This window comes from Sebastes fasciatus, chromosome 22 (genome assembly GCF_043250625.1).
Source record: "Sebastes fasciatus isolate fSebFas1 chromosome 22, fSebFas1.pri, whole genome shotgun sequence".
NCBI lineage: Eukaryota > Metazoa > Chordata > Actinopteri > Perciformes > Sebastidae > Sebastes > Sebastes fasciatus.
Window position 1 is genome coordinate 22,699,925 of NC_133816.1, and position 22,992 is coordinate 22,722,916.

Below are 22,992 nucleotides of genomic sequence, written 5' to 3' on the forward strand. Positions count from 1 at the left end.
GACAAGACGAGTTCCTTAGAGGAACAACCCCTCACTACTAACCAAGCAGCAGCCTCCGATGCTGAGATAAGGTTGTGTCTAGAAGGTAACCTCCAAGCTGCGGAAATGTGCGAAAACTCTTGCGAGACGACCTATACTAACCTCAGCTATTCAAGGTCAATGCCTAACCTTAACTCATCATCACTGAATGAAGAGTTCATCATTAAGATTTAGCTGTAAGTTGGTTCAGTTTTCCCTCCAGCTGTTATCAATCATGTGTTTTATGTCCTCTGTTTACTGATGGATGTTGTTACCTTGCACTGAATATCCTAATGTTAACTTTATAATGTTTTTCATACTGTAAATGTAGTGATTCCTTCACTATGGCCCTTTAGAGTTTTTCAGATTTTAATCTGTAACATTTTTCTTTTTTATGTTTTTCATCAATTATTCTTACACTAAATATCCTGACTGCATCACTACAGTAGCGTTCATTTTTCTACATTTTCCTTTTTTAATTCCTATAATATATTTAAGACATCTTAGTTTATTTCCATCAAGCTTTATGCATCATTGTAAATATCGATATACTGTAAAAACAGAAAGAAAGAAAAAAGGTCTGCTACGTTAGCTTTGACTCTCAGCATCTAATATTCATGAATTCAACCGTTATATTAAGTTATTGTTTAAATGTTACTGAGCTGTACGGTGAGAAGAAGAAGAATAAAAGATGATCTTCACCTTGTTGTTCTGGATCTTGAGGGTCACCTTTGTGGGCGGCCCAACCTGTCATCCATGTGCTCACCTGTTCACTTCTGTTTCCATGGAAACCAGATTTGTTTGCCTTTGAATAAAACATTTACTATATGGTATTTGTTTATTTGTTTTATTTGTATTATTTCAGAAGTGTGGGACAGGCACATTAAGATGGAAAAACAATTATATAAATGATTAGTTGACAAATAAATAATGTTAATATGGTGTAAAGTAATATGAATATGAAACAGTTCCATTTGAAATAATGTCATATTATAATTGAATAACCTCATTTAACATATCTCAACATTGAGACCACAGTTGTGGGACATGAAGAAAAAGTGATGTTTGGACCCATAAAATGCTCCATAAAGTTGATTAAATCTCATTATTTATGATGTCAAGATGGGTAATAACACGGTGTATATATTTATCAAGCATTGCACTGCAAATTTTGACAAAAATGAAAAATGTCATTGCTGGGCAGAAACACCCTGCTACTGTTGCCTAAACCTAAGTTAGTGATTTTCTTTCTTAGATATAACTGTGGACGTTTGCGTGGCGAACAAATGACGCGCAAAAAGGCTAAAATGTGTACTCATGACACGTGGAAAGTCTGCGTAAATGTCGTGCTATTTCTACGCCTTCCCGTGAGACCGGGTTGAAGGTTTACTTTCATTTTTAAAAAGGGATCAGTAATTTCCTAAAGCAGCTGGGCACTGTAGTTTTTAACAAACGTTACTCAAACAGGAGGAAGTAGTGCATTTGTTGGGGACTATTTTCAGCTGTGGATTAATACTCATACAGTGAGGTGGTGGTTTGTTTCTGCTGCCCCCAAGTGGCCAAATAAATCAGTAAAGAAGACTTTAAGGGGAGCTTAAGAGCTCCTCCTTGTGGAGTGATTGAAGAACATTTCTAATTGCTATAAAACAACAGATATACTATAAATAAGTATTGATCTATACAGATGTCTGCTATATGGCCTTGCTTGACCGTTTCCCAGGAAGATAGCCTACAGTTTCAAACATGTGTTTTATATATATAACCTTGCGTGGACTCCCTTTGTGTCCCATTCCCTGAGCCAGTTTGTGACATCAGCCGTTTGTCTGTCAGCAGCGAGAAAGGATGAAGATGAATGTGTTATATCTCAGCGCTTGTGAGTAACCACGTCTTTAAGCATTGATGTTGCAGTAAAGTCAGTGTTGTACTATAATAGATGATGTTTCTGGATTAGTTACTGCTGCACTAGTGTGCATGAAAAGCTGTCAGATGTTCACATGTAGTGGAGTAACAAGTACAATATTTCCCTCTGAGATGTAGTGGAGTATAAAGTAGCAGAAAATGGAAATACTCAAGTAAAGTACCTTGAATTTGTATTTAAATACAGTAACTAGTTACATTAAACCACTGCTGATATCAATCAATATCCTGATCTTATCTCCTCTGTGTGTTTTTCAGGTGTGTTTCATGCCCTTGCCTCATCTGCTACCAAAAGAGAAGGTAAAGAGCTCTTTATGTGCAGATATCATTCACTTTGGAGCATTTTACTATAAAACCTGATTCATTTTCTGTCTGTGAGACTTTTATTTCCTAAAGTATCTGATATTACACATCACACTTTTTAACTAAGTGTTGATGCTCCCAGTGACTCCCAGCAGATCTCAGTTCCTTCAGTGTGAGCGCGTCTCGCTGAGCTGCGAGCTCTCAGCTGGAGGCCGTCGGCTGAAGAGGAACACGACCGCCGGAGGAACTGAGTCCTGCCCGTTGTTGGGCTTGGGGACCCTGAACGGCTCCACCTGCACCATCAGCACCACGTAGCCCTCAGACGGAGGACTCTACCGGTGTGAGTCCCATTCAGGAGAACAAAGCCAGACTGCACACATCAAAGTTACAGGTATCCACTGTTAACGCCGTACCAGAACCTCCAAACTCTTGTTGTGGTTACTTTCATTTCTTACATAAGGATTACCAACCCGGTCTCACAGGACGGCGTATGAATACCACGACATTACACTGACATTCAGCGCATCATGAGTCCTCCACGCAAACGTCCACAGATGGGTTTAGGCAAGAAAACCACTGAATTAGGGTAAGGGAAAACGTCATGATTGGGCTAAAAATAAGTCAGAAACTAAGTTTATATATATATAAAACATTCATTATACAACATATTAATGCAACTTGACATTTTTAGGTTGTAGCGGACTCAGTTTTATAGCTAGAGTGAAGATTCTGGTATCATATGAAACTATAAACTAAACTTAATGAATCCGTCGGTACCAACCAGGTCATACTAGCTCGTTATGAAGGAGGCTAAATAACGTGAAAGAAACTCCATTTTCAAAGGGGTCCCTTGACCTCCGACCTCCAGATATGTGAATGTAAATGGGTTCTATGGGTATCCACGAATCTCCCCTTTACACACATGTCCACTTTATGATAATCACATGCAGTTTGGGGCAAGTCATAGTCAAGTCAGCACACTGACACACTGACAGCTGTTGTTGCCTGTTGGGCTGCAGTTTGCCATGTTATGATTTGAGCATATTGTTTTATGCTAAATGCAGTACCTGTGAGGATTTCTGGACAATATCTGTGAAACAAAAGTCATTTTACGCACTGGCCCATTTTAGCTTGACCATGTCAGCTAATTTGAACCACTATTTTCAGCTAAATTGAGCCACACACATAAACACTTTTACATAGAAGTTACACAGAAATTGAGGGTGAAAAACAGGTTCATAGGTCAAGATATGTATCAGAGCAAAATATTAATCTTTTTTTTCCAATGATGCGTTGCAAACAGTGTTTGAAGGGAACGCAGGACAAGACCTGACAAGATGAGATGTTAAGACTGAGCTACAGGAAATGTTATGATGTTATGATGCAGCTCACTGCTCCTAAATGAGCAGGATGGATGTATGTCCATGTATGAATATGATGATTTTAATAAGGTTTATGTATATGACAAATGTTTGACACAAGCATGCACCTACACACACACAGCTACACACATTCCAACGAAGACACAATTTAATTGCATAAAATGTATTTATAATGTCACCATGGCACTATATGTATATATACAGGTATACATATATATACCTGTATATATACATATATATGTATACATATACATATATATGTATATACACGTATATATATATATACGTGTATACTGTAAATACATATGTATATGTATACAAATTGTGATATCCTCCACATTAAAGGGACTGTTTGTAAGAATCAGAAATGTCTTGTTAACAGCTTCACCTGTGGCCGTTAAGTCAACGAAAGTCAGCGTCCTGTTGCTGGCGCTTGTGCTCGCTCTACATAGACATGAAGGAGCATCGCTCAACACAGTGAGGAGACACACGTCAGCTAAAAGCACAATATCACTCTATATTTCAGCTGCTTGGCAGTAATGTTAGCTGACCAGACGAAGGTCTCTCCATGAATCAATGCTGATCCTAGTGTTGGCTTTTCCTGCCTCAGCCTCCCGACCGCGGTCGGAGGGAACAGGGGAGACGCCGGAGTTTTGGTCGGAGACGATAATGTTTCTCTCTGCGGAGCCCCGTCACTTCACAAGACACGGGAAACCTCTGTTGGTCTGGAGGAGCTGCAGCAGTTATTTCTGCACAAACGTCCACTGTACATTCACTAGATATTCTCAGAGCTAAACTAACTCTGCTGCAGTGTGGAGTGAGCAGCATGCACGTGAGAGTGGAGTGAAAGAGTGAGAACGAGCGCGGTGTGTGAGTGAAGGCAGGCAGAGGAGCAGAGTACAGCAGAGACTCCGGCCCTGGAGACCAAAGCTACGGTCTCCCCCGCATCCTCCGACCGCGGCCAACACTGTTTAACAGCTTCACTAGATACAAACAAGAGGTTTTGGTGCTTCACTGTAGTTTGTGTTGGAGTCTGAGTCTGAACAGCGTAGACACACGCGAGCGACCATGAGACACCGACCAGCAATGATTTATACGTGTAAGAAGTTACAAACAGTCCTTTTAAAGAAGAGAGCTTCATTGAGCTCCACCACGGAGGGGGAGAGACCGGTTCAAGTCAGGCAGAACAGTTTGCTGTGTAACTGAAAGTGAAAGATGAATTCAGCCTGAACAGAGGAGGAGGAGAACGCAGCTGCGCTCCTCCCTCGCAATCAGAAGAGAGATCACCATCTCTTCAACTGTTGGTTGTTGGAGTCTCATAGTTGGATCCTGTTTGACAGAAGAGAAACAAGGTAATGTAGAAATACTATAGTTGATATATTATATTAATCATGTTTTCTTTGTGAAGAAATGTGTTGAGAATAATTATGACTGTTTTATATTTAGTGGCTGACCAGGAACGAATAGAGACATGAAGTGAAATAAATAGAAAACAAATCAACAAACAACCAGGTTCCTCTGGAGTTTAGTTTATAGACTCTTTGTCTCTCCGTCTGTTTCTCCTGATCCTGACTTCACTCTGTTACTCATTTTAACTAGTCATGTGAATGATATGGCCGACTACTCGTCACCTGTTTTTGTGTTGTGTTTTGTGCACCAAGATTGTGCAACAGCTCTGCAGCAGCTTAAATTAGTTTCTCTGTCTAGTTTTTCTAACTATTGAATATAAAAAAGCTCCGTGGTGTCCTAGTAGTGTCCTTGTAGTGTCCTAGTAGTGTCCTAGTAGTGTCCTAGTAGTGTCCTAGTAGTGTCCTAGTGGTGTCCTAGTAGTGTCCTTGTAGTGTCCTTGTAGTAGTGATGGTGAGATGAAGTTTCATGAAGCACTAAAGCTCTCCAGCAATTTTTTGTCAACCAGTGTAAAACAGACAGATGTGTTCCAGATGTGTGGCAGTGGTTTAACCGGGCACAGGGCAGTGGATGTGATTGTGTAACTAAAGGAAAATGATAGATGGGAGACATTATTCGTCTTTATTCAGGAATAATAAGTTCTCAACTGTTTTTGAGCTTCGGGCGTCTTCAATGACGTCACTTCTCTAAAACCACACGAGCATTGATACGCGCTTCAGACAACTTCCTTTGTTAGCTCGACACAGCACTTTCACACTGGTGTAAATGTTTCTAGGTCTGGCTGTGTTGCCACATCCAGTCAGTCTCAGCAAACATCTCGGTATGATTTAAAGCAAAAGAGTGAAGGTATTAAAAACACATCACTACTTTACAGTTAAATAATCAACAATTATTTTATTCCAACAGGAGCAGTAAAGAATGCTTAGAACAACACAACAGTATAACATGAACTCAGAGGTGGAAAGTAACTAAGTACATTTACTCAAGTACTGTACTTAAGTACAGTTTTGAGGTACTTGTACTTTACTTGAGTATTTCCATGTTCTACTCCACTACATCTCAGAGGGAAATATTAGACTGTTTACTCCACTACATTGATTTAATAACTTTAGTTACTTTACAGATTCAGATTATTAATACAAAATATAATCAAGGAATAAATGATGTATTATTATAGATTAAACTACCCAGCAGTATATAATAATAAATGATGTATTATTATAGATTAAACTACCAGCAGTATATAATAATAAATGATGTATTATTATAGATTAAACTACCCAGCAGTATATAATAATAAATGATGTATTATTATAGATTAAACTACCAGCAGTATATAATAATAAATGATGTATTATTATAGATTAAACTACCCAGCAGTATATAATAATAAATGATGTATTATTATAGATTAAACTACCAGCAGTATATAATAATAAATGATGTATTATTATAGATTAAACTACCCAGCAGTATATAATAATAAATGATGTATTATTATAGATTAAACTACCCAGCAGTATATAATAATAAATGGTGTATTATTATAGATTAAACTACCCAGCAGTATATAAAGTCATTTATATCAGCTTTATCAGCTGCAACATTAAAGTGATGAACACATTAATGCATCAATAAGTATAATCCAATAATATACATTGTTCTAATGTGTACTTTTATGTTTGGTACTTTAAGTATATTCATATGCTAATATCTTTGCACTTTTAATTAAGAAGGGTTTTTAACCCTTACCTGTAACAAAGTATTTCTACATGGTAGTATTGCTACTTTTACTGAAGTACAAGATCTGAGTACTTCCACCACTGCATGTATTATAATACAATAATAAACATGTAATACAATACTAATGTAATATAACAATATAACATGTAATAGAAATGTTTTCTTAACGTGATAACCCTACTGACCTTGTTTTGTTTGGTAAACCAATAGTGAGGTAAAGATCAGGGAAGTAAACAGGAAGTGTAATTAAGAAACATGGACTCTAGTGTTCTGAGCATCAGGTGATTTTCTATCATATTCTACACATATTACTGATGCAGTCCATATTTTAAACACACAAACATTGACAATTTGTATAATTTATTATTATTATTAGTAGTAGTAATGTTTTTTTGTGTGTGTGGCTGTCTGGCTCAGGGGGGGGGGGGCTAGCGCTTTCTATTGGCAGCCACTACTACCAAGTAGTGTCCTAGTGGTGTCCTAGTGGTGTCCTAGTGGTGTCCTAGTGGTGTCCTCGTCCTTTAGTGTCGCTCCTCTAGTCTGTGTTGTGCGTAAAATCAAAAGCTGACCAGAAACTTCGTTAACCATCGAGGAGAAATCTAGTTGGTGAAATAGTTTTCCTCTCTAATCCTCTACTCTGACTACAGAAACACAACATGGAGGTTAAACCATTAATGCATGATGATCACATATAATACAGCCTTTAAATAGTCCACACAATAACAGGAATATAACAACAATCATTGGAGACGAGTATAGATTAGTCTGATGACATTTTATTGAAGATTTGATCTAATGAGGAGTCGGTTGTTTGGTGAGAGTGTTCAACACTGTTGATCTCAGAGCAGATCATACTTCCTGTTCTTCCTCAGTTGTAAATATCTAATCTACTAAAGTGGCTCCATCTTGTGTCAGAAGTACATTAGTGTTCCTGTCTTGGTGTCAGTCCACTGGTCAGTCATGTGTAATCAGTAGCACAGAGGAAGAAGTCCTGTGAGGACTAAAGACAGACTGTAGATTGTCTCTGTTCTACCTGTAATAACTGAACTTGTATCTGATGTGTTTCTGTCTCCTCTCACAGGATGAAGATGATCTGCAGCATCCTGCTGCTCCTCAGTCTGACCTCCTGTGTCTCTGGTTAGTTGACCTTCACTTTATTATCCACAAACACTAAATACACTTTCAGACAAACATCTCTAGATGGAGTTTGACATGTTCAAGTTGTCAGTTTGTCTGCTGCTCACTTTCCCTCTCTGTCTCCTCTACAGGACCATTTGTAGTGAATGTGACACAGACCTCCTATCAGGCAGAGGAGAACCACAACATCACACTGGAGTGGATGTTCACAACCAGAACCAACAGTTCCCCCAACGCACTTATCCTCTGTTACTTGTTTACTGAGCTCAAGGCCTCAGTCCTGTTTCATCTCATTAAAGGTGTTGAGGTCCCAGAGTCTCAGGATGAACAGTTTACAGGACGAGTCCGGTGGGACGAAGACGTCCTCAGAGACGGACAAATCAGATTTCACATGTCCAGACTCAGGATTGATGACTCTGGTCGGTACATGTGTGACGTGCAGACAGATGATGGTAGGAGCTCTGAGATATGTCACCTCAAAGTCACAGGTGAGTTGATTCAACACACGCTTAGAGCTAAACACATCTTAGTTGTTGCTGTACAGCAGCATTCACAGTATTGTTATCCAAATCTTTAAGGACATTCCTGACTTTTTCTATCATTTATACTGTTATACTAAAATACTAAAATATTAAAGGGACTATTTGTAACTTTCAGAAATGCTTCTTAACAGCGACACCTGTGGCCGTGAAATCAACGAAAGTCAGCGTCGGGCTCGCCCTCAATATACCTGAACGAGCATCACTCAAAACAGTGAGGCGACACACGTCAGCTAAAAGCACAATATCACTCTATATTTCAGCTGCTTGGCAGTAATGTTAGCTGACCAGACGAAGGTCTCTCCATGAACATGATTTAGATCTGATCCTAGTGTTGGCTTTTCCTGCCTAAGTGCAGGCTGATGCAGCGGGGCTCTGCAGCGTGTCTCCCTGCTCTCTCCGCCCGCAGCCGGAGAGAGCAGGGAGACACCGGCACCCGGTCGGTAACGAGAAGACAACGTAAATCTGTAAAGCTCCGTCACTTCACAAGACACAGTAAACCTCTGTTGGTCTGGAGGAGCTGCAGCAGTTATTTCTACACAAACGTCCACTGTACATTCACTAGATATTCTCAGAGCTAAACTAACTCTTCTGCAGTGTGGAGTGAGCGCGCGTTCACGTCTAGAGGTGGAGCGAGCTGAGCTGTCTGAGTGAAGGCGAGCAGGCAGAGGAGGAGGGTACAGCGGCTAACGCGAACGCGCATATGTGAGCGCGCATGTGTGACGACCCGCTACATTTATGCGCGTACAAAGTTACAAATAGTCCCTTTAAGCTTTATTACATTGTTGTTTTTTTTACAATATAACTCAATGGAGGGAATCTTCAAATCCTCTTAAACCTACTCCAACTTGAACTTCAACTCCTTCAGCATACTTTCACCTACAGACTTCATTTAAACTTTAAACAGGTCACGAGACTTTGAACTATTAAACTTGAGTACAGGTTTTTGATATGTTTTACAGATTTTGAGTTATCACAGTTTAAGTTTTATGCTTTTATCAGACTTTTCACAATTTATAATCAGAGCGTCTCCTCTACAGCAGCATTTGTAGTGAACTGTACTGACAAACATCTCTAGATGGAGTTTGACATGTTCAAGTTGTCAGTTTGTCTGCTGCTCACTTTCCCTCTCTGTCTCCTCTACAGGACCATTTGTAGTGAATGTGAAACAGACCTCCTATCAGGCAGAGGAGAACCACGACATCACACTGGAGTGGATGTTCACAACCAGAACCAGCAGTTCCTCCAACTCAGTTGTTATCCTCTGTTACCTGTTTACTGAGCTCAAGGCCTCAGTCCTGTTTCATCTCATTAACGGTGTTGAGGTCCCAGAGTCTCAGGATGAACAGTTTACAGGACGAGTCCGGTTGGACGAAGACGTCCTCAGAGACGGACGAATCAGACTTCACATGTCCAGACTCAGGAATGATGACTCTGGTCGGTACATGTGTGACGTGCAGACAGATGATGGTAGGAGCTCTGAGATATGTCACCTCAAAGTCACAGGTGAGTTGATTCAACACACGCTTAGAGCTAAACACATCTTAGTTATTGCTGTACAGCAGCATTCACAGTATTGTTATCCAAATCTTTAAGGACATTCCTGACTTTTTCTATCATTTATACTTTTTAAAATATTAAAGGGACTATTTGTAACTTTCAGAAATGCTTTTTAACAGCGACACCTGTGGCCGTGAAATCAACGAAAGTCAGCGTTGGGCTCGCCCTTGCTCGCTCTCAATATACCTGAACGAGCATCACTCAAAACAGTGAGGCGACACACGTCAGCTAAAACCACAATATCACTCTATATTTCAGCTGCTTGGCAGTAATGTTAGCTGACCAGACGAAGGTCTCTCCATGAACATGATTTAGATCTGATCCTAGTGTTGGCTTTTCCTGCCTAAGTGCAGGCTGATGCAGCGGGGCTCTGCAGCGTGTCTCCCTGCTCTCTCCGCCCGCAGCCGGAGAGAGCAGGGAGACACCGGCACCCGGTCGGTAACGAGAAGACAACGTAAATCTGTAGAGCTCCATCACTTCACAAGACACAGTAAACCTCTGTTGGTCTGGAGGAGCTGCAGCAGTTATTTCTGCACAAACGTCCCCTGTACATTCACTAGATCAGGGGTGCACACACTTTTTCAGCATGCGAGCTACTTATAAAATGACCAAGTCAAAATGATCTACCTACTATAAAAATGCAAAACATATATTTATTTATAAATATATTGAGTATTCTTTATATGTACAATATATGTTGGTGTACCTTGCATAACTGCATGAACCCATATTGTACAATATAACTCTGTACATTTTTTGTCATTACCTTACTCTGATGACTTGCACTGAATGGAATCAGCTAGGGATGCATAGTCCGGACAGTAGCTGCTGATAGCCAGCCTCAAGCACACTTCCAAATGATCATCAGTCAAGGTGGAATGGTATTTGGACTTAATAATCTTCATGTGGGAAAAGGCTGACTCGCATAAATAAGTGGAGCCGAATAATGCAGTCAAGGAGGTAGCACATTTCCTCATGTTGAGGTACTTTTCCTCTGTGAGTAAGTTCCAGAACTGTCCATGAGCCCTGGACTTAAGCTGAATGTCAGCTTGTAGTGTCAAAATCTCATCCTCCACTCCAGATGAGTTCAGGTGAAACAGTGTTGCAATTTTTGATGCGAGTGAATCAACCTCAGCCTCTTACCGAAAAGGGTAGCACATGAATGTAGCGACTGTCTCCAGTAAAACAAAGTCTTGAAAGCGTCTGTCAAACTCTGACAGACAGTTCTCAATCTGCTCTGTGTAGCGTGCACTGTCAAGTTGCACACACGCCTTGCCTTGCGTCTCCAGCTCTGACGCGAGGTTCTGGAAGTTTGCCAAATCATGGCGCTGCATCTTTGAGGACAGATGTTGCATTTTCCGTTTGAAAGCATTAACTGAGCTGATCATATTGATTACGATTTTGTCTTTTCCTTGCAGCTCTACATTCAGGTCATTTAACATGTTGGTCAGATCGGTTAAAAATGCTAAGTCTAGCAGCCACTGATCGTCATTTAGTTGGTTGTATTCTGCATGTTTAGCTACACGGAAAAACTCCTTAATCTCCGGACAGAGCTCTCGAAATCTTTGCAGGAATTTCCCTCTACTAAGCCATCTCACGTCAGTGTGTAGCAACAACTCAGAGTGGTCGCAGTCAGCCTTCTCCAGATGCGCACGGAATAGCCGTCTTTGAAGAGATCTGGCACGAATAGAACAGGCGATCTTCATTGCCACATCCATTATCTCTTTCATGTTGAGCATTTTTGCGCATAACGCTTGTTGGTGTATTATGCAGTGGTAATTGAGGAAGTCTGGGAAAGCATCGTCCTCCCTGCACTTGGCAATAAATCCATTTGAGCGGCCAACCATCGCGGGCGCTCCGTCCGTGGTGATGGACACCAATTTCCACACTAGGAGCTGGGTTTTCTCGATAAAGTTTTTGAAAGACTGAAAAATATCCTCTCCTCGCGTGTGTTCTTTCATGGGCAGTACTGTTAACAGCTCCTCTTTTGCAGTCATATCGGGAAACACCATCCGAATAAAAATGCACAACTGGGCTGTGTCGCTCACGTCTGTAGACTCGTCCAATTGCAGTGAGAAACACTCGCAGTCCGCGATATCCTTCCAAAGTTGCTGGGTCAAATCCTCGGCCATGGCTTCACTGCGCCGTGTAACTGTACTTCTTGATAGCTGGAGAGCTTTGATTGAAGATAATATTTCTGGTTTGTTTTTAAAATCTCGGAACAACGAGTCAGCTGCTGCAACGAATGCCTCTTTTATCATCTCTCCGTCTTGGAAGGACTTCTTGTTCTTAATGATGAAGTGACTCACCCGGAATGATGCTTCGGTGGCAGCCTTCGCTTTTGTGGTCAGCTGTGAGAAAAATGACTGCTGTCCGGACAACTGGGATTTTAGTTCCTTCACCTTTCTCTTTCTCAGCTCGCTTTTCGGAGGGAAGTCAGTGTTGTAGTTTTTGTGAACAGTCTGAAAATGCCGCTCCACATTTCCCTTCTTCGGAATAGCAATGGTAGACTGGCAGATGAGGCAAACGCACTTCGAATATGACATTGTGAAAAAAAAGTCCTCCTCCCAGTCTGTATGGAAGTGGTAGGTTTTTGGCTTCTTACTTGGTCCAGCTCCCCCACTCATTTTTATACCCTTTAAGTTTAGAAGAAATAAATTGGAGGCTAACTAGGCAACTCGGTAGCTTGCTAGAGTTTTGCCGCACTTGGCGCGCTTGTTTGCGCATGCGTGGTGACCCATGTGTCAGAAAAGATCAGATGTCAGACTGGCTGCCCTGTATGTCAATCAAGTGACACATTTCATAGTGAGGATGGATGATAGGCTGACGTCTATTTATTTTTTTTATTTTTATTTATTTATTTTTTTATTTATTTTTTTATTTTTATTTTTATTTTTATTTATTTTTTTAATGCCATGCGATCTACCCTCACTACCTTCGCGATCGACCGGTAGATCGCGATCGACGTATTGGGCACCCCTGCACTAGATATTCTCAGAGCTAAACTAACTCTTCTGCAGTGTGGAGTGAGCGCGCGTTCACGTCTAGAGGTGGAGCGAGCTGAGTTGTCTGAGTGAAGGCGAGCAGGCAGAGGAGGAGGGTACAGCGGCTAACGCGAACGCGCATATGCGAGCGCGCATGTGTGACGACCCGCTACATTTATGCGCGTACAAAGTTACAAATAGTCCCTTTAAGCTTTATTACATTGTTTTTTTTTTGCAATATAACTCAATGGAGGGAATCTTCAAATCCTCTTAAACCTACTCCAACTTGAACTTCAACTCCTTCAGCATACTTTCAGTTACAGACTTCATTTAAACTTTAAACAGGTCACGAGACTTTGAACTATTAAACTTGAGTACAGATTTTTGATATGTTTTACAGTTTTTGAGTTATCACAGTTTAAGTTTTATGCTTTTATCAGACTTTTCAGAATTTATAATCAGAGTGTCTCCTCTACACGAGCATTTGTAGTGAACTGTACTTTCAGACAAACATCTCTAGATGGAGTTTGACATGTTCAAGTTGTCAGTTTGTCTGCTGCTCACTTTCCCTCTCTGTCTCCTCTACAGGACCATTTGTAGTGCATGTGGAACAGTCCTACTATCAGGCAGAGGAGAACCACAACATCACACTGGAGTGGATGTTCACAACCAGAACCAACAGTTCCTCCAAATCACTTTATATCTACTGTCGACTGTTAGCTGATCACAAACCCTTAGTCCTGTTTCATCTCCATGAAGGTGTTGAGGACCCAGAGTCTCAGGATGAACAGTTTACAGGACGAGTCCGGTGGGACAAAGACGTCCTCAGAGACGGACGAATCAGATTTCACATGTCCAGACTCAGGACTAATGACTCTGGTGTGTACATGTGTCAAGTGCTCACAGGTGATGGTTGGAGCTCTAAGACATGTCGCCTCAAAGTCACAGGTGAGTGTATTCAGTAGAAGTCAGTCAGTGAAACCAGACTAAGAGTCTACAGCCCTGCTAGTGCTAAACACATCTTAGTTTAGCATGTTAGCATGCTGCAGGGGTCATACTGGTTAGTATAAAGTAGTCTCAGCTTCATCCCTGCTGGAGCTGTACCAAAGAACACATATTACTAAGAAGTGAAAGTCAACTGGTCGTTCCATTACAACGTCAGCTCCCAGCAGCAGAGCTACGCTTCCGCCATTTTGGACTGAAAGCGACTACCAGACGCAGTAAAACGTACGTCATGGCTACCGCTGATGAAGACTAGGATCATATTTAGTCTTTCTTTTGTCAGTCTGCTGGATTTATTTAGTTTCCTGTTTCAGTAAAATGGTTCCACTTCAGACAATCACACACATTTTATTTTCTGTCCTTTACAGCAGCTGCTGATGAGCCCAAACCTCCGAGACCTACAATGGGACCACAACCAGAGAGACCAACAACGAGACCACAACCAGAGACACCAACAATGAGACCACAACCAGAGAGTCGGGGATTGATCGGCCTCTACGTTGGACTGACAGCAGCTCTACTGGTTCTCTGTGCTGTACTCTGCTTTGTCTTCCTTCATAAACGTACTTGTAGGCCTTGTAGAGGAAACACCGAAACAGACGTACAGATGAGTCGATGTGACCTGGGGGAGGATACACCTCTGAAGGATTACAGAGAGATGAGATGATAGTTGTGTCGTCAATGTGAGCAAAAACAGAAAATGTCACAGAATGATGCATGTTTTTGGGATACAGTGTAAATATAGAACACACAGCATTTTTAGCTTTATAAAATGTTGAACTATGTTGTATGTGTAAGGCAGTAGCCTAAATCGACCACCAGGTGTCGCTGGTGAGCTGTCAATTCCCATCCAGAATCCATGGATGTATTAAAGGAAGAGAATCGAGCAATGATCCATTTTATCTTTTCAACTAAAGTGTTAATTAAGATGTTGACTTTCTCTTTGGCATGAGTTGTAAAAGGTAAGATATGTTTAGTATGTGAATAGTGTCCGTAATGTTGGCCTGTTACTGAGTACGAGCAGAGCATCCTCTCAGTGGAGAAGAAAATAGTGCAGGATGGAGGATTAGTCTTTTCAGTTATTGTCTGCTCTCTGTCTTGTTGTTTCATTTATATTATTTTCACATTAGATCTTACGTTAAGATGCCTTAAATCATTTTATGTGTAGTCATTTCTTTTCAGTGTTAGATTATTATTTTACTCTGTTTACTTTTGTACTAGAATATACTTCCTCATGGAGGGTTTACTTTGCTTTCACTGCTTCATAAGGCTTTGGACCAGCAGTAGAGCCGATGTTGTGAATGAATAAAGTGTTCCCGGTCTCAACCACAATCCAGAACTCCTGTGCTGGTGTTTCCTTTTCTCTGCATCACACCCCATCACACAAAACACAACGCAAGGCGGTTGCAGATTTTAGATCCAGGTGCCCCAATTTGCTCTCCAACGACTGCAAGACCCAGTGCATGATGGGAAACGCCTGGCTGTCGCCTGATCAAACAGCTGATTGGCTCTTAGTTTTGTAGAAAAGTCACAACTTTCTGTGTAATTGTAATATTTAACACTAGATTGTATTAGTCTCAAATTGTGCAATGAAGGTTTCATCTGTTAACAAACACATCTTGTGTGTTTATAATAATAACTATTATAATAATGAAGGTTATTTATATATAAGCGCTTATCAAAACATGTGCTCATTATGTGCTTTACAAGGCGGACATAACAATAATAAAGGATAGAATCTAATGTTAGACACACCCACATTTACACATAGATTTACAAACAAATATAAATAAATCCCAACGTGGTCTGAAAACTACAAGTAGCCTACAGATCAGATCTAACAGGAAGTCTTTTTCTGTGACTTCCTGTAAAAGGTTTGGGTTTAGGTTTGTCCTAGGTTGTGTTAGAATAGTCTTTTTGCTCAGGAAGGTTCCTAACTGAGTGAAATGACCCTCTCAGTCTCTCAGCAGCAGCCATGATAAGAGCTGTTAGAATTCACCAAATGTTAAGGAAAGGAGCTTCAATGCTTCCTTTATTATCTCCTTTAGCAGAGGAAACACTGGAGCATCCTTTACCAAAGGAAAGGAGAGAATAACAACCCACAATTCCTTGCAGCATTTAAAACGACGCAACATTCTGCTGTTCATAATAATAAACTATATGCTCATCTTGCATATTATTCTCATACCCTCATACACTAATCGGGATTCATGTTTAATATGAGTGAACAGAGACAACCATTTCGTTTCACTTTATTTTTAATTAATTATTTATTTGTAACATGTAACAAATAAAAAACAAAACAAGAATAACTAATAAAATGAACAGTAAACAATCAATTAAAAAATAATCAACATAAATAACTATTACATGTCCAGAAAGAAGTTGGAAGAAGTACAGCCTACACTTACAGTATCTGATACAACACCTCCATAACTCCAACAATTAACTCAATACTTATCATATATTCCTGTTTATTTCAATTCCAACCTGGTAATGAAGTGATATTTTTCCACGTTATGTCAGATAATCTTTATTATCTGTTGATAGAGTGTTCCAGCAGCAGGAGGAGCTGTGGTATCTGTCTTTCACACACCGCGGGTGAAGGAGTCTGTCACAGAAAGAGATATTTAATAACACACGGGGAAAGTGCGTATTTTGTAGTCCATCTTCAGAATATTGTAGTTTCACCACAGCAGACTGACGTCACTAACATCCGCTGCCATCGCATCATGATGACGGAGGCTGTATTCGAAACCGCATACTGCATACTACTGAGGAGTGCAGTATGCAGTATACAGTACATACTGCATACTGCGTTCCTGAGTAGTATGCAGTATGTGACAGTTAAAGTGATGTATTTGTAGTATGCTAGACGAGGCTAAGCCTTTAAACCAGCTCTTAAAGCACAGGACAAAAAAACAAACTTGTACCACTATTACAATATTATCAAAAAATACAACTTTGATTTTGTTGTTTATGTTGTGCTTGTTTACTTTATAAGATACTGCAGGTTTAAACCATTTATTCTGACAGCTCATAAAGAAGTCCGACAAACAGGATCATCAACGAGGAGAGACGAGAAATATAAAACATTGATCCACAACGTTTACTTTACTCAAACTGCTTTTTCAGTTACAGCAACAAAAAAAAAGTGGACTGATCTCCCTCCAGATATTAGAGAAATGTTAAAAAAGTGTCATGTTGTCTCATCAGGAACCTCTCTGCCCCGTCAGAAGCTGCTCTTTCCCTCGCCACTCTGCTGCTCTGCAGCCGCTCTGTGAGCGCCACTGGCCGGCTCTCCAGCGAGCTACGCCCGCGGGCGATTGTGGAGCTTTTTAACTCCAAAAAGGCAGATAAACACAGGTTCCTGTTAATTTATAATGCACATCTGTGTTGTGATATTTAAACAAACTATCCGTCAACAAGGAAATCAAAGCCTCTCGTCTACAGACCGGTCTCTAGAGAGCTCCAGCAGCTCATAGCGGTCTCTGAGCGTGACTACCCGGCTTGCTGGCAGCGACCCGGGCAGGCGCTCGCTGGTTGTAACGGTATTTTGTGGAGCTTCTAAACTCCGACAACGGTGGAACAAATGTTCGATTCGCCATCTAACTTCGTAAAACTGCCAATATTAATAATCTACACAGTTGATTTCTCGCCTAAAAAACTTTCAGAAGTGAATTTAGTGTTGAAATGGCTACAAAAAACGTAAAAAACGAGCAGCTTTTGGCTGCTGTTGTTGTAACCGTAGACTGTGCTGTTCCGGCGCTTTGCATTGTGGGATACAGTAGGTGAGATAGACTGGTCCGATGCATACTGGAGAATTTTTCCAAATCAGTACGTCATCCGGGTATTTCTGGCATACTGGAGATTTTGCTTTTGTTCGCATACTGCATACTACATACTACATTTTGGCCAAATCAGTACGTACTACTAGTATAGTATGCGGTTTCGAATACAGACGGAGGCTGTATTCGAAACCGCATACTGCATACTACTCAGGAGTGCAGTATGCAGTATACAGTACATACTGCATACTGCGTTCCTGAGTAGTATGCAGTATGTGACAGTTAAAGTGATGTATTTGTATGCTAGACGAGGCTTAAGCCTTAAAACCAGCTCTTAAAGCACAGGACAAAAAAACAAACTTGTACCACTATTACAATATTATCAAAAAATACAACTTTGATTTTGTTGTTTATGTTGTGCTTGTTTACTTTATAAGATACTGCAGGTTTAAACTATTTATTCTGACAGCTCATAAAGAAGTCCGACAAACAGGATCATCAACGAGGAGAGACGAGAAATATAAAACATTCATCCACAACGTTTACTTTACTCAAACTGCTTTTTCAGTTACAGCAACAACAAAAAAAAAGTGGACTGATCTCCCTCCAGATATTAGAGAAATGTTAAAAAAGTGTCATGTTGTCTCATCAGGAACCTCTCTGCCCCGTCAGAAGCTGCTCTTTCTCTCGCCACTCTGCTGCTCTGCAGCCGCTCTGTGAGCGTCACTGGCCGGCTTGCTGGCAGCGACCCGGGCAGGCGCTCGCTGGCTGTCACGGTATTCTGTGGAGCTTCTAAACTCCGACAACGGTGGAACAAATGTTCGATTCGCCATCTAACTTCGTAAAACTGCCGATATTAATAATCTACACAGTTGATTTCTCGCCTCAAAAACTTTCAGAAGTGAATTTAGTGTTGAAATGGCTACAGAAAACGTAAAAAACGAGCAGCTTTTGGCTGCTGTTTTTATACCCGTAGCCTGTGCTGTTCCGCCGCTTTGCATTGTGGGATACAGTAGGTGAGATAGACTGGTCCGATGCATACTGGAGAATTTTTCCAAATCAGTACGTCATCCGGGTATTTCTGGCATACTGGAGATTTTGCTTTTGTTCGCATACTGCATACTACATACTACATTTTGGCCAAATCAGTACGTACTACTAGTATAGTATGCGGTTTCGAAAACAGCCGGAGTCTAGTGAAAGAGCAGTCAGATTCTCTGAACACCGCTGTTGTCTTTTCCTAACTCCTTCTGATTTCTCCTTCTCATCTCTTTCCTTGACCTCATGACGTTTCCCACTGAGGTCAAGGAGAAGTGGTTAGGAGAAGACGTTATGACGTCATTATTTGATTATTCGAACGCAACAGGAATCACCACCAGCTGCTGTTGATTGTTGCTGCGCATCTCGTTTGGTCCTGTAGGACAGAAGAGACTCAAGGTAATGTGGAAATACTATAGTTGATATATTATATTAATAATGTAAATGTTTATTTTTAATTTTTGTGAAGAAATGTGGTGAGAATAATTATGACTGTTTTATATTTAGTGGCTGACCAGGAACGAATAGAGACATGAAGTGAACTAAATAGAAAACAAATCAACAAACAACCAAACAACCTGATGCCTGAGGCCTGTACTACGAAGCAGGATTTGCGGTTATCGAGGTAACTTCAGGGTTTGTACTTCCTCTTGAGTCTGTTTCACACCGTCAGAGAGGAGGAAGCAGGTGAAAGGATGTTTAAATACTCATAGACGCCACATTGCACACGCAGGGTTAAAATAGGGATAATCCATTCATCTATTACACTCTTTGAAGCTATTTATATTTAAATGACTATTTCTGACTTTTGAGTTTTCTGTTAAATTAATAAATCTGTTAATTTATGCATTCACACATCTGGAGTTTTTTCTTTTACCAGCTGTTCTTCCTGCATTTAGCAGCTTCAACTGAGTTACTGTTAGTCTGATTAAGTGTTTAACTTCTTCCCATTTGTCTAATATAGTTTACTCTTTGTATAATGTGTCTGTCTGTCTGCCTGTCTGTCAGTAGTCTTGTTCATGTCTGTGATTGGTCAGATGCTGCAAACACCTCCTCGTTCATGTGAACGCGCTCATAACCAGACTGAGAAACTCTGAGTTGATTTACTGAGTTGATAACCAGCTTCATAGTGCAGTTTAGTGAGATCTCGTTTGTTAGAGTTAGTGAAGCCAGATAAGGAGAAGATACCCTGGAGATGTTGAACTCGCTTCGTAGTGCAGGCCTCAGGTTACTCATGTAGTGTTTCAAAAGCAGGAAGCTTTGCAAGTTTACGTCACACTGTAAGAAGTTGGACTAAAAAAAAATCTGAGATTTCGAGAATAAAGTCATAATATTATAAAGTAATAATTGTATGTGTTATTTTTAGAGGGGAAGTAGAGCAGTGTTTCTGAAAATGAGGATCTTGTGAATTTCATAGGTAACCAAATACTTCCTCTTTTGTCACATCAGCAGCACGTTATCTGTCAGGACCTCTGCCTCATCCTAGCCAGCAGGCTCTCTCTCTCTCTCTCTCTCTCTCTCTCTCTCTCTCTCTCTCTCTCTCTCTCTCTCTCTCTCTCTCTCTCTCTCTCTCTCTCTCTCTCTCTCTCTCTCTCTCTCTCTCTCTCTCTCTCTCTCTCTCTCTCTCTCTCTCTCTCTCTCTCTCTCTCTCTCTCTCTCTCTCTCTCTCTCTCTCTCTCTCTCTCTCTCTCTCTCTCTCTCTCTCTCTCTCTCTCTCTCTCTCTCTCTCTCTCTCTCTGTGTGTGTGCTGCAGCTGCAAACGGTCATCAATCTACTCTACTACAAATACAGGTCTTCACTTCACCATGCTGCCAGATTGTTGGCTCTGTTTCCACAGTCAGTCTAGTTCAGGCCTGTTATCTGAAAATGTGTTTGTGTTTTTGTATGATTATCTCATATCTGTTTTCCTCTGCCTACAGAAGCACTCGGCCCAATTCCTGCCTCCATTCCACTCCTGTTTAGCACACCTCTCTGGACTCGGCACACCTCTCCGGACTCGGCACACCTCTCCGGACTCGGCACACCTCTCTGGATCTCTGGATCTCTGGACACAGCTCTCCTCCCCTCTCTGCCTGCATACTCACCTGCCTTGCTCTACCCAGTTCTCGCCATCATAAATGAAGTATTGTAAATAAATGATTTCATTGCATCTATTACCTGCCTCAGTCTCTGTGTTCTGCTCTTGGGTTCACTAAATTAGCCACGCCTAACATTATCATCAGTGCATTGATTAGTTTGAGTTCAGTTTATCTTAAGTTGTTATAAATGATTCTTAGTTTGAGTTCAGTTGACCTTTTGTATGAGCGGTTCTCGAGAAGGAGCACAGCAACAACACAGGCCAAGCATTCGGAAAAAGGCAAATTTTACCATATAAGGGAGAATAAAAGATATTCAGATTAGAATAATGTTTGGTAGAAACTGTTTATCAGTGAGTGAATGTGTAAAATATAATATCATTTTATATTTTTGTATGAATTTCTGGCCTACATCAGTATTTTCCTGTGTTCCTGTCTTCACTGCTCAACAGCCTGTTTGTTTGCTGATAACCTCTGAATAATTTATACATATACAGTATATATCTATATCTATATCTATATTTATATATAGATATAGATATAGATATCTCGAGATTGGGAGCAAAACGTACCTCAATAAATTATTTCTGATTCTGATATTTATTGTTTCCCTGCCGGAGAGAAGGAAGTTGTATTGATCCCCTCCACCTTAAAGAAGAGAGCCTCATTGAGCTGTGAGTTTGACTTCTAACAGAGTTCACTCCACCACCGAGGAGGAAGAACCGAGGTCTGTACTACGAAGTGAGTTCAACATCTCCAGGGTATCTTCTCGTTATCTGGCTTCACTAACTCTAACAAACGAGATCACACTAAACTGCACTATGAAGCTGGTTATCAACTCAGTAAATCAACTCAGAGTTTCTCTGTCTAGCTGTGAGTGTTCACATGAACGAGGAGGTGTTTACAGCATCTGACCAATCACAGGCATGAACAAGACTACTGACAGACAGACAGACACATTTAACAAAGAGTAAACTATATTAGACAAATACGAAGTTAAACACTTAATCTAGACTAACAGTAACACAGTTGAAGCTGCTTAATTCAGGAAGAACAGTTTGTAAAAGAAAAAACTCCAGATGTGTGAATGCGTAAATTAACAGATTTATTAATTTAACAGAACACTCAAAAGTCAGATATAGTCGGCTAGATATAAATATCTTTTAGGAGTGTAATAGATGTATAGATTACTCTTCTGTTTACCCTGTGATTAAAAGAATAAATATAAAAACATAATTCAAACACCGGCAGCATAAATCCAGCTGTTCTTCCTGCATCTGTCAGTTTAACTGTGTTGTTTTTAGTCTGGGTTGTGACTGTAACTTCTTCATATGTGTGTGATATTACCATACAATCACAGCACTGAGCTCTTATTGGTCAGTAGGAGGTGCTTTTATATCAGTTGATCTCTTATCTGGAACATAACCTGCTCTGGAGCGGGTTAGCTGTTCAGCATCAGTTACTATGGTGACCTACCCAGCATCAGTTACCATGGAGATCTATCCCGCATTAGTTAGCATGGTGATCTACCCCGGTAAGAAGTGAACCACCTTTGTAGGACGGAAAACCCTGAAGTTACCTCGCTAACATCACATCCTGCTTCATAGTACAGACCTCGGAGCAGGATGTGTTCCAGATAAGAGATCAACTTGTATAAAAGCACCTCTTACTGACCAATCAGAGCTCAGTGCGCAGATCATGTGATAATATTACACACATATGAAGAAGTTAGACTCATGCAGACGGAAATGCAGGGAGGACAGTTGACTGTGGGTGTTTTGCCGCTTTTTTATTTCATCTTGAGTCTGTTTCACACCTCCTAAGAGGGGAGAGGGGGCGGGGAACTGAAAGAAGGCTCAAATAGTCATACACGCCGCATTGTTATTACTGGGCATGGTTAGGTATAATCCTGTCATTCGTTATACTTTTAAAAGCTGTTTATATCTAGCCGACTATATCTGACTTTTGAGTGTTCCGTTAAATTAATAAGTCTGTTAATTTACACATTCACACATCTGGAATTTTTTCTTTCACCAGCTGTTCTTCCTGCATTTAGCAGCTTCAACTGTGTTACTGTTAGTCTAGATTAAGAGTTTAAC

At 40.6% G+C, this 22,992-nt stretch overlaps 2 protein-coding genes and 1 long non-coding RNA gene across 3 annotated transcripts in view; all 3 read left to right on the forward strand.

Moving 5' to 3' along the window:
- The window catches only part of LOC141760293 (uncharacterized), a 38,435-nt gene extending 23,104 nt beyond the window's left edge, over positions 1-15,331 (forward strand). Inside the window, exons 2-5 of the mRNA XM_074622956.1 lie at positions 7,852-7,907; positions 9,593-9,952; positions 13,579-13,938; positions 14,361-15,331. Of these exons, the coding sequence (XP_074479057.1) occupies positions 7,853-7,907; positions 9,593-9,952; positions 13,579-13,938; positions 14,361-14,659 (1,074 nt within the window). The 5' untranslated portion in view covers position 7,852 and the 3' untranslated portion in view covers positions 14,660-15,331. The remainder of the gene's footprint in view (positions 1-7,851; positions 7,908-9,592; positions 9,953-13,578; positions 13,939-14,360) is intronic.
- LOC141760296 (uncharacterized) overlaps positions 1-20,971 on the forward strand; it is a 67,290-nt gene extending 46,319 nt beyond the window's left edge. Inside the window, exons 5-6 of the mRNA XM_074622964.1 lie at positions 1-71; positions 20,738-20,971. The exon at positions 1-71 is cut by the window's left edge and continues 233 nt beyond it. Coding sequence (XP_074479065.1) covers positions 1-71; positions 20,738-20,780 — 114 coding nt within the window. The 3' untranslated portion in view covers positions 20,781-20,971. The remainder of the gene's footprint in view (positions 72-20,737) is intronic.
- LOC141760303 (uncharacterized) lies at positions 18,577-20,565 on the forward strand. The gene is made up of 3 exons (XR_012592320.1): positions 18,577-19,217; positions 19,326-19,443; positions 20,271-20,565. It is a non-coding gene; the product is annotated as an uncharacterized LOC141760303 (long non-coding RNA).
- Positions 20,972-22,992: the final 2,021 nt, after the last annotated feature.